A 13,616-nucleotide genomic window follows, 5' to 3' on the forward strand; every position below is an offset into this window, starting at 1 on the left:
ATAAAGTCGAATAAGTGCAAAAGAAAAAGCGAAAAATATAGCTAAAAAGGTTTAAACCGCTTGATTTATAAAATTAATAAATAGGAATTAAATTTTTATATGAAAATATACAAAAAGCGAATATAAATAATAAGAAATACGATGATGCAAAAAATCTAAATAATCTTATTAATTATTATAAAGAATGGCATTTTTATTTTATGCCTAATTATTCATTTGAGTATTTCCTTTAAAGATGTAATAAATTTGGCGCACTTCCTTCAAATAAAGTTTATATGTAAAACGTAAGAAAAATACATAAAGGAGATATGGATTGGAAAGACCTTATTTTAGATAATACAGAAAACGAAAAAAACAATTTAGAAAATACTTAATAATAACAAACTTAAGTAGATAATACTCAAAATAATTAAGATTTGACTTAAAATAATTAATATAATACATAAAATAACACACAGAAAATATAAGAAGAAGAAGAAGAAGATATTGAAAAATAAATATAATTTTATAATTAATAATTAGATGAGCTTAAAAATGAAAGCATTGATGAAGATTACCTAAAATGAAATAAGATTATTAATATATTTTAGAATAAAATTAATTTTTTTATATATAAGAATAAATATATATTTTTTCAAACAAAAAATTTGCGCATTTTTTTATTTATTTTTTTACATTCAAAAAATTTTTTTTTATCAAAAAATTATAATTTTTCTATTTTATTTTATTTTTTTAAAACAAAAAAATAAGAAAAAATTATGTAATAATAATAAAAGGCTTTTAAAGCTATAAAAGGAATACAGAAATCATAAAATTCACTAATCCAATAAGAAATACCACAAAATAACATTAGCTTAGTATTTTAAAATAGGTATTCATATTCACCTATAAAGCCAATAAATAATTAAGCAAAAAAACTATTAACATATACGCCTTAAAGCATAAAACCAAAAAAAATATATACAGATCATACTTTAAGTACAAAAAAGTAGATAAATAATCAAAAGGTAATTTATTTATGATATCTTTATATATATAAAAAGATATTAAATATTTCACAAACACCTTCAAATTAATTTTCTGATAAACAAAAATTAAGTGATAAAGTTGAGACACCTTAATTTTTATAAGATAATAAAGTAAGTATTATTTCTTTAAATTTAATTATGTATTTTTTTTATTTTTTTAGGAAAACATAATTATATAAACAAGTAATTTTGCTTAAAACAATTCCTAAAAATTTTAAAAAGATCACAATTAAAATGATAATTTAATGTCTTTTGGAAATTTTAACTTAATTTTATAAAAGAAAAAGAGCTTTTAAAAATATGAAAATTAATAAATTGAATCAAAAATAGAAAACGTTAAAAAAACAATTGATATTTTAGAATAAAAAATGCTTAATAATAATGTCTTTTAGGCTATTTCTTTACAAAAAGAGACATAAAGATCTAGATCTAGAGAAAATAAATCAAGTTTAAATAATATGTAATATAAAACTAATTTTCCAATACAAAAAATAGTAATTTTTTAAATAGTTAAAAAAAAAAATTAAATTTATTTTATTATTTTGGAAAAAAAAAAAAAAAAAAAAATAGATTTTTATAAAAAAAAAAAATTGAATTTAAAAAAAAAAAATAAAAATATATAGATTTTTTGTTTGTTTAAAAAAAAAAAAAAAAAAACTACAAAAATAAAAAATCAATTCATTATATATATTTTATATATATTTATATAGAAAAAAAAATAATAAATAATAATATTATCTCAACCAACATAATTATGATCTTCCTATATTAATTTAAAAATATAAAAAAATAAAAAATATAAAAATTACATCAGCCTAAGTATTTAATGGAGTATCACTAACTTAAAACTTAGCTCCTTATGTTGTATGATTTTCATATTTTTAGGGATTATGAGGAGGTTTTATTGCAGATTCTACTACTTTTCCTTATAAAGCGTTTCTTAATTCTACTAAATCTAAAGCTTCTCTTTCTACATCTTATTCACTTTATTCTTCATTATTATTATTTTCTTATACTGGAAGATCTTCTTTAGTGAACCTAGTTTATTAAATAATTATTAAAAAAAAAAAAACCTTACAAATTTTCCCCTTATAAATTCCAAGGTCCAATATTTTTAGTAATGCAATCATTACTTTTTCCTCCTAAGAAATTAGGTATATTATCTTAATCGACCTAAAAAGAAAAATATAAATAAAACAAAACAAAAAAAGCATATACAATTTCAAATAATTTATCTTTATATCCACTTCCAATGATAGTTATTTTTTTTCTAGTCTACTCATCAATTTAAGGTTTTATATTATTCCAAATGGCTTCAAAAAGCATAGGAGAGTTCACAATAAGCAATTAACCTAAAACTTCAGGATAATAATCTTATGCAATTTTTATATATTTAGAAACAAATCCATATATTTATTTAGACAGAATATTCATATTGAATCCTTTCATATCTAAAATTACTAATAATTATTTACCTTTAGTATAAGGCAATACTTTCTTCATTAGAGCTTCTAGTTATTATATCTTGTAGTTCAAAAGTCTTTCTTCGGATGTTACTTAAAATAATTAAGATAGTTTTAATAAACCTAATCTTTCAATATATATAGGATTATCCTTTTTTTATATTTATTTATTAAAAATATAAATAGTTTTTTATTTTTTTATACACTTTTGTCTGTATGGTGAAAACCATGTGGATAATAATTTAATACTTCATTTAATTCGTTATATTAAAATTTCTTGTTATTTTTTATTTATATATATAGTTTTTTTATTTTTTACAAGTAAAGAATCAACTTAAGATTTTTATCTCCATTAAAGATATTCACTAATATGCTTTTTGCATACTTCTAAATTATATTTGGATGCTTTTGAAAAGCGAATTAATGTTAATTCATCTATTTCTGTATTAGAATTTTGTTAATCTTTTAAAAATTATTTTAAATTGTGTAGTTCTTTTTAGAAAATTTCTATCTATTAGACACTTAGAATTTTTAATATAAAAATAAATATATTAGTCTTAATTTGAATTATTTTTATTATTTTACTTGACTTGATTATCCATTTTTTATTTATTTTTTTAATAAGATTTTTTTTATTATATTTTTTGAATTATTAAATATGTTATATTTTTATTTTTTTTGTTCTCTAATATTAAAAATATTTAAATTCTTTTTATTTTTTTTATTATATTATACATAATTAGAGAAAAAACAATAAATAAATTTAAAAATTAATAATAAAAAAATATAAATAATAAAATAATTATTTTGTTTAGGTATATATATAATATATATATACATATACATATATATTTATTTGATTTTATTACTTTTTAATTTTAAAAAATAAATAAAAGAAAATATAAAAATATATTAATGAGTGAATATTATAGTAATTACAAAAAAATAGATTTAAATAAAAGCAATTGTGCATCATAAAATAGCAATAGAAAATTAGATAACTCATTTTAAAACTAAAAAGCTATAAAATAAAACTAATTTACATAAAATCAATAAAGCAGATTAGAATAATAAAATATGAATTCTTTTATTTAAAGTTAAAGTAAAAATAAATATAAAAATTAATTTAATTATTTTTTATAATAAAATTATCTTAAAAAAGAAGATATATTTGAAGACTTAGTGCCAATAAAAATAAAGTAAATAGGAAAGCAAGATATTTAAACTTTTTTAAATTTAAAGATATATACTACATAAAAAGGAAATAATTCTAATAATTAAGTACATCGTATAGAGTTAACAGATGAATAAAATTCGTTATAAATATATAAATATTAAAAAAAATATAATTATATTTTTATAAAGATTATTCTTATACTTATTAGATATAACTGAAACCGATTTTATCTAATTAAAAAAAGAATAAAATATGAAGGCAGACAAAGACTTTAACTCATTTCCTTAAACTTTAGTAGACTTAGTAAATTAATGCTCTAATGAAGAATATGAAAATGAGAAACATTAATATTAGTAAAAAATACATAATAATATTAAATAAAATATTTAAATAAAACATAGATATTAATGTTAATTAGATGTAAAGAATATGTCTGACGCAGACTTTAATATTATACAATAAAATAGTTTTAATACTTTAAATACTTTATAATTAAAACTTAGATAAGCTAATGATGATGCTTTAAAAAGTTTTATTTCTAAAAAGCTTTAGCTTTCAAAAGTCGAAAATGAATAATTAAGAATTTAAAATAGTAGATTGGAAGAATGTAAAAAAAAATAAAAAAAAAAAATTTTTTTTTTTTTTTAAAAAAAAAAAAAGAACTAAGTTAAACTTAAATGGATTTCGGAATTGCAAACGAAGAATTACATAGGATTTAAGAAGATAATAAGAAACATATTTAGTAAGTATAATTGGAAGAACAAAGAAATTTAAACTTAGCAAAGGAATAATATTTAAATAAGGAAGAGTAATTAAGAAGAATGCATGAATCTTAAAAAGTTGAACTAGAATAAGTAAGAATTTTTTTATTTTTTGTTAATACTATTTAAAAACTAATACTAATTTATTCAGAAATACTAGAAAGAATTAAATTTTTGTAAGAAAAGTTTTAATAAAAATCATAAAAATTTGAATAAATGAGTCAAAGAGTTTTAGAACTAGAAGCGTTTTTATAAGAATATTAAAATAAATGTACACTTTTGGAAAAAGAATAGAAAATGAACACAAAGGAAATACAAGAAACAAGAACTTAAAATATATAATTGAGCGAAATGAGGTTTTAATAAGAAAAGAAAATTACAGAATTAACATATCAAAAAGAAGCATATTTAAAATAAATAGAAGACAAAGAATAAATGATAAACTCAAATAAAGAATTAGTTGATAATTTTAACTCTTAAAAAGTAAAATAACAAAAAAATATATTCTTATTATCATAATAATAAAAAGGAAATGTTAAAATAATAATGTGAAGAATATAGAAATCAAATTTCAAAATTAGAAAAAAATTAGAATTATGTGGTGAAGAAATAAACAAAGGAAATAATATAATTGAAAAACTATAAGAAGATTTAACAAAATTCAAAACAAAAATTAAATAAAAAAATCAAATGGTTATTTAATAAGAATAAGAATTAAATGAAGTAAGATAAAAACAAGATGATATTAATAATGAATTAGCAAAAAGTATATATTTATTTATTTTTTTAAATAAAAAGCAATATATTTTATATAAATTTATTACAAAAAAGAAAATAGAGAAATTAATAATCTAGAATTTAAAGTTAAAGAGTTAGAATTACATAATTAAGACTTAAAAGAAAAATAACTGAAAGTCAAAAAGTTATAGAAAATAATTAAACAAGTAAAATAATATATATTTATTTTCTCATATATATATACATATCTTTTTTTTTATTTAAAAGTGATTTAATATCTTAATAAGTAAATTAATGAAGGAACAAATAAAAATACATTTGCGGGTACAACCACATTAAAATCTCATACTAATTACTCTAATAATGTATTAAATATTTATTAAAAGTCATTTTTTTTTGTATTTATATAAAAATTAAAAGAAATATACATAAAATAATAATAATTATACAAATAGCTTTTCAAATAAATATCCTTATCTTAGTAAATAGTTTAATAATTCAGGTGCAAATTATAATAATAAATAGAATATAAGCTAATATAATAATGATAGTTAAAGCTAAATATCTCCTATGAGAAAAAACGAGCCTTTAATTTAAAATAATTACGAAAATTATTTAAATTAGAAAAACTAAAATAATGTATTTGTTATATTAAAAAAAAACAACAAAATGAAAAATTAATTTTTTTTTTTTTTAAAAAAAAATAGAATTACAATGAAGAAAGAGAATTTAATTCTAAATATTTATTTAATAGTAATTTTAATAACAATAATATTTAAGCATAAAAATAAAACGATGAAGAAGAAAATATAGAAAAACCCAAATCAATAACTCCTATTAAATTCAAGCATCCAAAACAACAAAATTGAAAATGAAATATATATAATTTTATATACAAAAAATATATATTTTTATAATTTAAATATAAAATTAAGTATAATAATAAAATATTGTATTTTATTTATTTCTTTTGGCTGAAAAAAATAAAAAAAAATATTCGAATTTCATAAAAACTAAATGTTTAAAATTAAAAAATTTATTAAATATGAAAAATAATAAATTATTAAATATAAAAATTTGTCAATATATGCTTATATAACATTAATATTAATATTCTAAAATTATATTATATTTAAAAATTCCAATTAAATATTTAATTAATTAAATTTTAGAAAATTAGCAAGCAAATATTTTAAATGTTATTTAAGTTTATAACTTTTTAATATTCATTTATAAAAATAAAACTCTCTAGAAAAAAAACATTCAAATAATAATATATGGTTTTAGACATAAGAATAAAAAAGTTTGTAAATATTAAAATTTAAAATATATATATATATATAAATAAAATAAAATAATATATACATATATCATATATTAAGATATATTATTAAATTATAAAAATAAAAAAAAAAATTAATTTTTTTTATTTATACAATTATTATAATTTTTTCTTGCATTTATTTAATTTTAAAAAAGAATTTGTAAAAAAATCTATATTATAATTTTTTAACTATATTTATATATTGAAAATATTCAGCTATTTATCATATATATTTCATAAAATAAGTCTTTTTTTAAATATTTTAAAAATAAATAGTTTATTTAAACAATTTCCATTATGTTTTAATTTATCATTTATAAAATATATACGAAAAAAAATATTAATTAAATATAGATGAGTATAAAAAATATTAAAATTAAATAAAAATAATAATTAAAATTAATATATATAAATAAAATATATATTATTAATATTATTATTCTATTATATATATTATTAATTATATATATAATATAATTATAATATATGATTATTAATAATAACATTTGTTAAAATTAAAAATACAAATATAATGTGATATTGATTATATATCTATAAAAATTAATTTTGATTTTTAAATAATTATTTAATTAAAAATATATTTTTTAATTTAAAACAAAAATTTAAATATGTGTTCATAATAAAACTAAATATTTAATAATAAATCAAAGTAAATTAAAAAAATATATATAAATAAAATAAAATATTAAAATATAAATTATATTACGAAAAATTAATATAATATATATAAATTATAATTATTAATATCTATTTTTTATTAATTTTGATATTATTTTAAAATTTTATTTAAAAAAATTATTATTTATTAAGATATTATGTGTTTTTTTAGATAATAATATATAATTTAATAAATTTCAATCATTTTTCAAGAAAATATTATTTATATTATTTAATAACATTTAATTAGTCTTAAATTTTAATTTACTTAAATAGTTATTATAAAAAATATAATGAAATAAGATAAGCAAAAAATAATTATTAATAATGTTATAAATTTAAAGTGTAATTTCGTATAATAATGTATTTTTTTTTTCTTCTATAAATTAAAGAATTTACAATAATTAATTAATTTAATAAAGAACAAAATTAAAAAGATAACTAATTAATTATAAAATTTATTTAATTAAATTTTAAATATTGAAAATTTTTTTAATTAATAAGTAATTTATTTAAAGCAATTTTGTTTAGAACTCTTATAAAAAAATATTATGAAAGTGGAAATAAAAACGAATTCGATTTATTCTTATATTGGAAGTATATGTTTCCAATATTTTATTTAATTAAATAAAAAACTAAAAAACTTAAAAATAATTTTTACATTTATAATAATTATATATTAAATATCTTATATTAAATTATACATTTAATATATAAATTATCTTATAAAATATATTTTAATTTTAATATAAAACTATTTATTAAATTTATTAATATCCTTAATTGACTTTATTTAATATTTTTAAAAAAAATTTTTTTTTAATTAAAATAATAAATAGGATCAACAAAATGATATAAACCAAGTCTAATATAGAATAATAATAAATAAAAGATTTAAGTATAAGGAGGTAAACAATATATCAAAATATTTTTTATTTTTTCAATATAAAAATATTTTCAAAAAATATTAAAAAAATTAATTAATGTCAATTAAGTTTATTTCAATTTAATTTTAGTTTATATAAAAATCTATAATCTATTTAACTTCATAAGTTTTTATAATTTAAATATTTAATAATTCTTTAAAAACTTCATTTTAATTATATATAATCCTAACATTAGATTAATAATAGATTATAAAAATATTGAAAACAACAAAAAATAATATAGACTTAATAAACAGATTTTTTTTGAATTAATTAACTAATCTCTAAATATTATTTAAATTATGTATTTTTTTATTACGAATTTAAAATATAGAAAATAATATAATAATATTTGATTAAAAAATGATTTATATATATTTTAAATATAAATAAATAAATAAAAATTATATATATTTTAATTATTAAATATAATAATTTTTTAAATATCCTAAATAAATAAATATAATAGTATTAAAGTTTTTAATCAAAAAAATAAATATTTATTTAATATACCTACCACCTGAAATTAAAAACAAATAAAAAACCTAAAAAATAACAAATTTAAACATATTTTAACTTATTTTATGACTTAAAAAAGAAAAATAATCATTTTAATTAATAAATATTAGCCAAATAATTCTATACAATTTTCGATGTATTTTTTCTTAACATTTGAGATTTTCTAAGAGCAATTTCTTGAATGAAAGGTTAAGATTAAATAAGTAAAAGATCAGTTAAACTAAATTTTTCTTAATACTAATATTCCTTTTATAGATTATTTATAAAAACTAAATATTAATTTTTTAGATCTTTATTTTCTTCTATTTCAGTCTCGTTTTTCAATAGCATATCAATTAAAAAAAAGAACTCGCTTTTGAGCAAAAACGACTTCTTGTATTAATCAAATAAGCAAAAAAATATTTCTAATTTTTCAGTTATATCTCCTCGTGTCAAAATACTTAGACAACATAAAAATTCTCTAAAATCAAGAACATTACCTTCAATATCTATAAAAATATTGAAGATTTCAGTTAATAAATCATTATCAAATTTGAATTTTTCAGTATGAAGCGAGAAATTTTACATAAAATAAATAAATTCGGCTTAATTAATTCCCTTCTTTTTTTCAACTTGATTATTTTTTTCGTTTTTATATTTCTGATCAAGAAGTAATATGAATTAGCTTTATATATCTTTAATTTCATTAATTGAAAACTTTGTTATTTTTCTTAACTAATGGTGTATAATAGAACTTTCGGAATTCCATTTTTCACTAAAATCAATATAAAATTATTTCATAATATCATTTCTTTTATTTTCATCAATTTAAAAGTTCATATGAATTTTAAGAATATCATATGTAGTATTTTAAAAAATCAAATCATTAATATTTTAATTAAGAAATGAGTTAAAAATTATTACTTTATTTATTTTAAGGATTGAAATTAAGCATTTTTCAACTGCTATAAATGAATTATTAATAAAGATTTAATCCCAGACATGAAAAAGACAGGTAATATTTAAAATATTTACTAGAAGTGTTAATAAATAACTAGGGCATTATAATTCTAAAAATTTTTCCAAAATTTCCCTTTCTTCCTCATTTTAAAAATGATCTTTTAACATTTATTTTAATACATGACATTCAGCCATAAAACCAATTAAACCACATCCTTTTCCGTTTTTTTGGAAATATTTTTATGGTAATATATTTTCAATTAAATGACAATATAAATCAAATACTACTTCTTCTGTTGTAAAACATAATAATACTACTGCTAAGTAATTCATACCTTGGCAATAACCCAAATATGGATATTTTACTGCTAATGCAATTAAAACATTTTTTATTGATTCTCTACATTCTTCTACAGTATATAAGCTTTATATTTTTTCTATAAATTATCGAGTTGAATAATTAAACACTTAAGAGTCACTTCTTCCCTATTATTTATGAATTTTATAATTTTTTTTGTTTAATATATTTTCTTATTACTGAGTCTACATCATTTTAAAGCATTAAAATTTCTTCAATATATATTTCTTTTTTTTAATTAAACTATTTTAAATAATCATAATAACTAAATTCTTAGTCTTAATTTAATTAGGATTAGGATAGTCTTCTTTTTTTTTTTAATATATATATATATATATATATATTTTGCTTTACTTTTTATTTGATTTAAATAAGTTCATTGAATTTCTCCATTTTTCGGAAATTTAACTATTTTAATTCCATTATAATTCATTCTTTTTTTTAAAAAAAATAAAATAAATAATTATTTCATATATTTAATTTTTAATACTCTATTTATTATTTTATCTTATATTTCGTATTCCCTGAAACAAAAATCACAAATCCTATGAGGAATGTTTTTGCCTTTTTTTTCATAATAAGGAAGCTTTTTTAAAAATATTATAAGTTTATTTAGGGTATAATTAAACATATTTATGTATTTTGTACTATTATTTTATTTTTGCTACAATTTTAACAAACAAATCTATAACATCTTTTGCATTTATGAATTCTTTGAAAATATCTAAGTCATTTATTTTTTAATATTTTATTTAAAAAGTCATTATTTTTACAATATGCTTAAACTTTTTTCACATATTTAGCAATTATCTGCATTATAACCTTTATTTATAGTAATGTTAATTAAATTTTTGAACATATTTTTTTAATAATATTATTTCTAAGATTTTTTTAAAGTAAATATAGTATAGAATAATTCAAAAAAAATATAAAAAAATAAATTTATATTACATTAAAAAAAAAATAAAAAAAAATATTAATTTTAATTGAAAAAAAAAAAAAAAAAAAAATATCTTTATTTCAGTGTTATATTTAAAAAAATGGCTTTTTTTAAAAAAAACATTATAATCATATTCCTAAGATTTTTAGCTTATTTTTTATTTATTAGGCTTATTTAATTTATTCTAAACAAAATAAATAAAAAATAGTAAATAAAAATAAATAAAAAAACCTTTATTATCTACTTTTCTTTCATCCTCTTCTTATTCTTATATTTATTCATTCATTTTACTAATATTTTTATTTCCGAAAGTAATTTTTGGTGAAAAAAGGCTGGCTTTAGCAGCTTAGGAGCATTTTTCCATTGTTTTAATTTATCTTTAATCAATTTAGATACTAGGAGAATTAAATCCCCCTTCATTAGAAACCTAATCAGTTCGCCCTGTTAAAACTGGAGTATTTGGCATTTTGAAAGGTCCTTATTCATCTTTAACTATTTTTTTACCTTTAGTGGGTATAATTTAAGGAGAAGGCATAGGAGAATTAGCAATTTACATTTTTTATCTAATACTATTTAAAAATTTGAAAAACGTAAGAAAATGCCAAAAAAAAAAAAAAAAAAAAAAAAAAACTCAAGTTTATTAATTTTATCTTATTCTGTTAAATTCTCACCCTCTTATGACTCTTATTTTCCTTCTTAGAAAAAGGGATGTTATAAAGCTTTTTTAGCTGTAATTCTTTTTTTCGGATCATTTATTAACATTTTTTTTAATAAATCATATGCTACATATTTTTTTTGTTTAAATAAATAAAGCATTTAAAAAATATATAAAAACCTTCTAAAGGCAATTTTAGATATCCAGTGCCTTCTAAAATGATATTTGAGGCTCTATTTTAAGCAAGAATTTCTTCATAAGTTTTTCCATTAAAAGGCGATTTTCCAACAAGTCTAATTTTTCAAAAATAGCATTTATTATAATATATTTTATTTATATTTTACAAAATATGGAAAATTAATCCTAAAGAAAATAAATCACATACCGAATCATATTTTAAATCAAAATCAGTAATATTAATAACCTCAGGAGCTACAAAACCAGGAGTACCGCATCTAACAAACATAAATTTATTAACATCAGTTCTAGTTCCTAAACCTAAATCAGCAATAACTAAATCTATTGAAGAATTGTTTTTGAAAATCAAATTTTCCGGCTTTAAATCTCTATGCATTATATTTTTAGAATGCATATAAGCTAATCCTTCTAATAAGCCTTTTATCATATATCTAGTTTCATCAATTGTAAATCTTTTTTTGTTATTATTATTAAAAATAAGCAATAAATATATATGAAATATATACTTGTGTTTGGCTTTCATCTTATCATACAATTAACCCCCTTCAAGTAAATCTAAAATCAAATAAAGTGAGTTTTCTGTTTCATAAACTTCATATAATCTAATAATATTAGAATGATTTAATGTTCTCATTAATTCGATTTCATTTATTAAAGATTCCTTTTGTTTAATAAATAAATAAATAAAATATTATTTATAAAAACTTTCCCGTTTCTTATGAATAAGCAGCTTCTTTTGAAAAAGCTTTCACTGCAAAACTTTTATTGTCTTCAAGTCTTTCTGCTAAATATACCTAAAAATTAAAATAAACAAAAAAATATTAAATTTATTAATCTTATAAATTATATTACACTTGCGAAATTTCCTTTTCCTATTTTTTTAATTGCTTTGTATTGTTCATGGAATCCTCTTTAATTTATCTTTTCTCTTAATATATCTCGCCATTTTAAAATAAAGTTTTCATCATTTGAAGCTAATTCCGTTTTTTAATTTGCTTTATCTAAAATTATTCCTTTAGGATGTCCAAGAGCATTGTTTTCTTTTTTTTCCTTACTTCTTACTATTTCAAAATTCAAATCAAAATCAATTACACAATATCCTTTAGCAATATCTGTATTCTTTTCCTTATTTTTAATTTCAAAAATTATTATTTTAATTATAGAAAATATTATTTTTTTACATCAAAATAATAAATAAAAGAATTATAAACTCTAAAAAACCTCCTTGCATTTGTAAAATTTCCTTTTTTTGTAAAATATCCATCAATTAATACTGGTTCATTTGGAAGTGGTGCCCCTTTATTTACTTTAATCCAAAAACATTTCGAACTCATTTTTTTTTTTATTATTATTATTTTTAGAATAGATTTAATATTTATATAAAATAAAAAATAGATTTAAGGCTATTAATTGTAAACTAAAATAAAATATATATTAAAATTAGTTCAGTATATATTTTTATTCATGAATTATAATAATATTTTTATATTAAATTAATACACAGATTATAAAATAATATACTTTTAAATTAAAATCTTTTATATTTTAACAAAATAAAATAAAAATATATTTATAAAATAAATTGTATATATATATTATTATATCAAATCATAAATTTATATTAATATATAAAAAAAAAATATAATATATAATTTAATAGAAAATATTTATATTTTAATAAAATATTATATATATATAATATAAATATATATATATATATATTTATATATATATATTTTATTTTATAATACAAATATAATAATTTTATATATATATTATATATTAAATAATTTATAAATATATATTAAATATTAATTATATAAATAACTTTTTATTATATTTTCTTAATATTAATTTAAACTTTATTAAAATATATATTTTTGTTTTCAAATAAAAAAACTAAAATTACTCT

At 15.9% G+C, this 13,616-nt stretch overlaps 4 protein-coding genes across 4 annotated transcripts, besides 21 other annotated features; 1 reads left to right on the forward strand and 3 right to left on the reverse strand. All coding sequences in view use genetic code 6, as the record gives it.

Annotated features, from left to right (window-relative positions):
* Positions 1-391: 391 nt before the first annotated feature.
* Positions 392-451: a microsatellite.
* A 124-nt stretch (positions 452-575) lies between these two features.
* Positions 576-628: a microsatellite.
* A 37-nt stretch (positions 629-665) lies between these two features.
* Positions 666-705: a microsatellite.
* Positions 706-1,582: 877 nt separating this feature from the next.
* Positions 1,583-1,638: a microsatellite.
* Positions 1,639-1,767: 129 nt separating this feature from the next.
* Positions 1,768-2,531, reverse strand: IMG5_187880 (hypothetical protein; the record flags this gene model as incomplete). The annotated part of the gene is made up of 5 exons (XM_004027139.1): positions 1,768-1,791; positions 1,838-2,066; positions 2,107-2,201; positions 2,247-2,401; positions 2,504-2,531. 5 exons carry the CDS (start codon positions 2,529-2,531, stop codon positions 1,768-1,770), a joined length of 531 nt encoding a protein of 176 aa, XP_004027188.1.
* A 222-nt stretch (positions 2,532-2,753) lies between these two features.
* Positions 2,754-2,809: a microsatellite.
* Positions 2,810-3,092: 283 nt separating this feature from the next.
* Positions 3,093-3,137: a microsatellite.
* Positions 3,093-3,144: a microsatellite.
* A 262-nt stretch (positions 3,145-3,406) lies between these two features.
* IMG5_187890 (spindle assembly abnormal protein 6, putative) lies at positions 3,407-5,820 on the forward strand (the record flags this gene model as incomplete). Its single annotated transcript, XM_004027140.1, has 8 exons — positions 3,407-3,593; positions 3,654-3,807; positions 3,857-4,275; positions 4,329-4,977; positions 5,011-5,195; positions 5,261-5,373; positions 5,435-5,532; positions 5,588-5,820. 7 exons carry the CDS (start codon positions 3,407-3,409, stop codon positions 5,435-5,437), a joined length of 1,710 nt encoding a protein of 569 aa, XP_004027189.1. The 3' UTR covers positions 5,438-5,532; positions 5,588-5,820.
* A 1,069-nt stretch (positions 5,821-6,889) lies between these two features.
* Positions 6,890-6,973: a microsatellite.
* Positions 6,892-6,979: a microsatellite.
* Positions 6,892-6,993: a microsatellite.
* Positions 6,922-6,994: a microsatellite.
* Positions 6,995-7,067: 73 nt separating this feature from the next.
* Positions 7,068-7,107: a microsatellite.
* A 786-nt stretch (positions 7,108-7,893) lies between these two features.
* Positions 7,894-7,939: a microsatellite.
* Positions 7,940-10,287: 2,348 nt separating this feature from the next.
* IMG5_187900 (protein kinase domain protein) lies at positions 10,288-12,227 on the reverse strand (the record flags this gene model as incomplete). Its single annotated transcript, XM_004027141.1, has 7 exons — positions 10,288-10,345; positions 10,685-10,733; positions 11,083-11,420; positions 11,483-11,633; positions 11,687-11,799; positions 11,851-12,156; positions 12,211-12,227. 7 exons carry the CDS (start codon positions 12,225-12,227, stop codon positions 10,288-10,290), a joined length of 1,032 nt encoding a protein of 343 aa, XP_004027190.1.
* Positions 10,825-10,920: a microsatellite.
* Positions 11,455-11,481: a microsatellite.
* A 121-nt stretch (positions 12,228-12,348) lies between the features above and the next one.
* IMG5_187910 (protein kinase domain protein) lies at positions 12,349-13,038 on the reverse strand (the record flags this gene model as incomplete). The annotated part of the gene is made up of 3 exons (XM_004027142.1): positions 12,349-12,498; positions 12,557-12,829; positions 12,886-13,038. The coding sequence occupies 3 exons, from the start codon at positions 13,036-13,038 to the stop codon at positions 12,349-12,351; spliced, it is 576 nt and encodes a 191-aa protein (XP_004027191.1).
* Positions 12,831-12,881: a microsatellite.
* Positions 13,039-13,328: 290 nt separating the features above from the next.
* Positions 13,329-13,421: a microsatellite.
* Positions 13,329-13,510: a microsatellite.
* Positions 13,352-13,418: a microsatellite.
* Positions 13,365-13,423: a microsatellite.
* Positions 13,387-13,509: a microsatellite.
* Positions 13,511-13,616: the final 106 nt, after the last annotated feature.

The sequence above is a fragment of the Ichthyophthirius multifiliis genome, assembly GCF_000220395.1.
Source record: "Ichthyophthirius multifiliis unplaced genomic scaffold scaff_1120509251353, whole genome shotgun sequence".
Taxonomy (NCBI): domain Eukaryota; phylum Ciliophora; class Oligohymenophorea; order Hymenostomatida; genus Ichthyophthirius; species Ichthyophthirius multifiliis.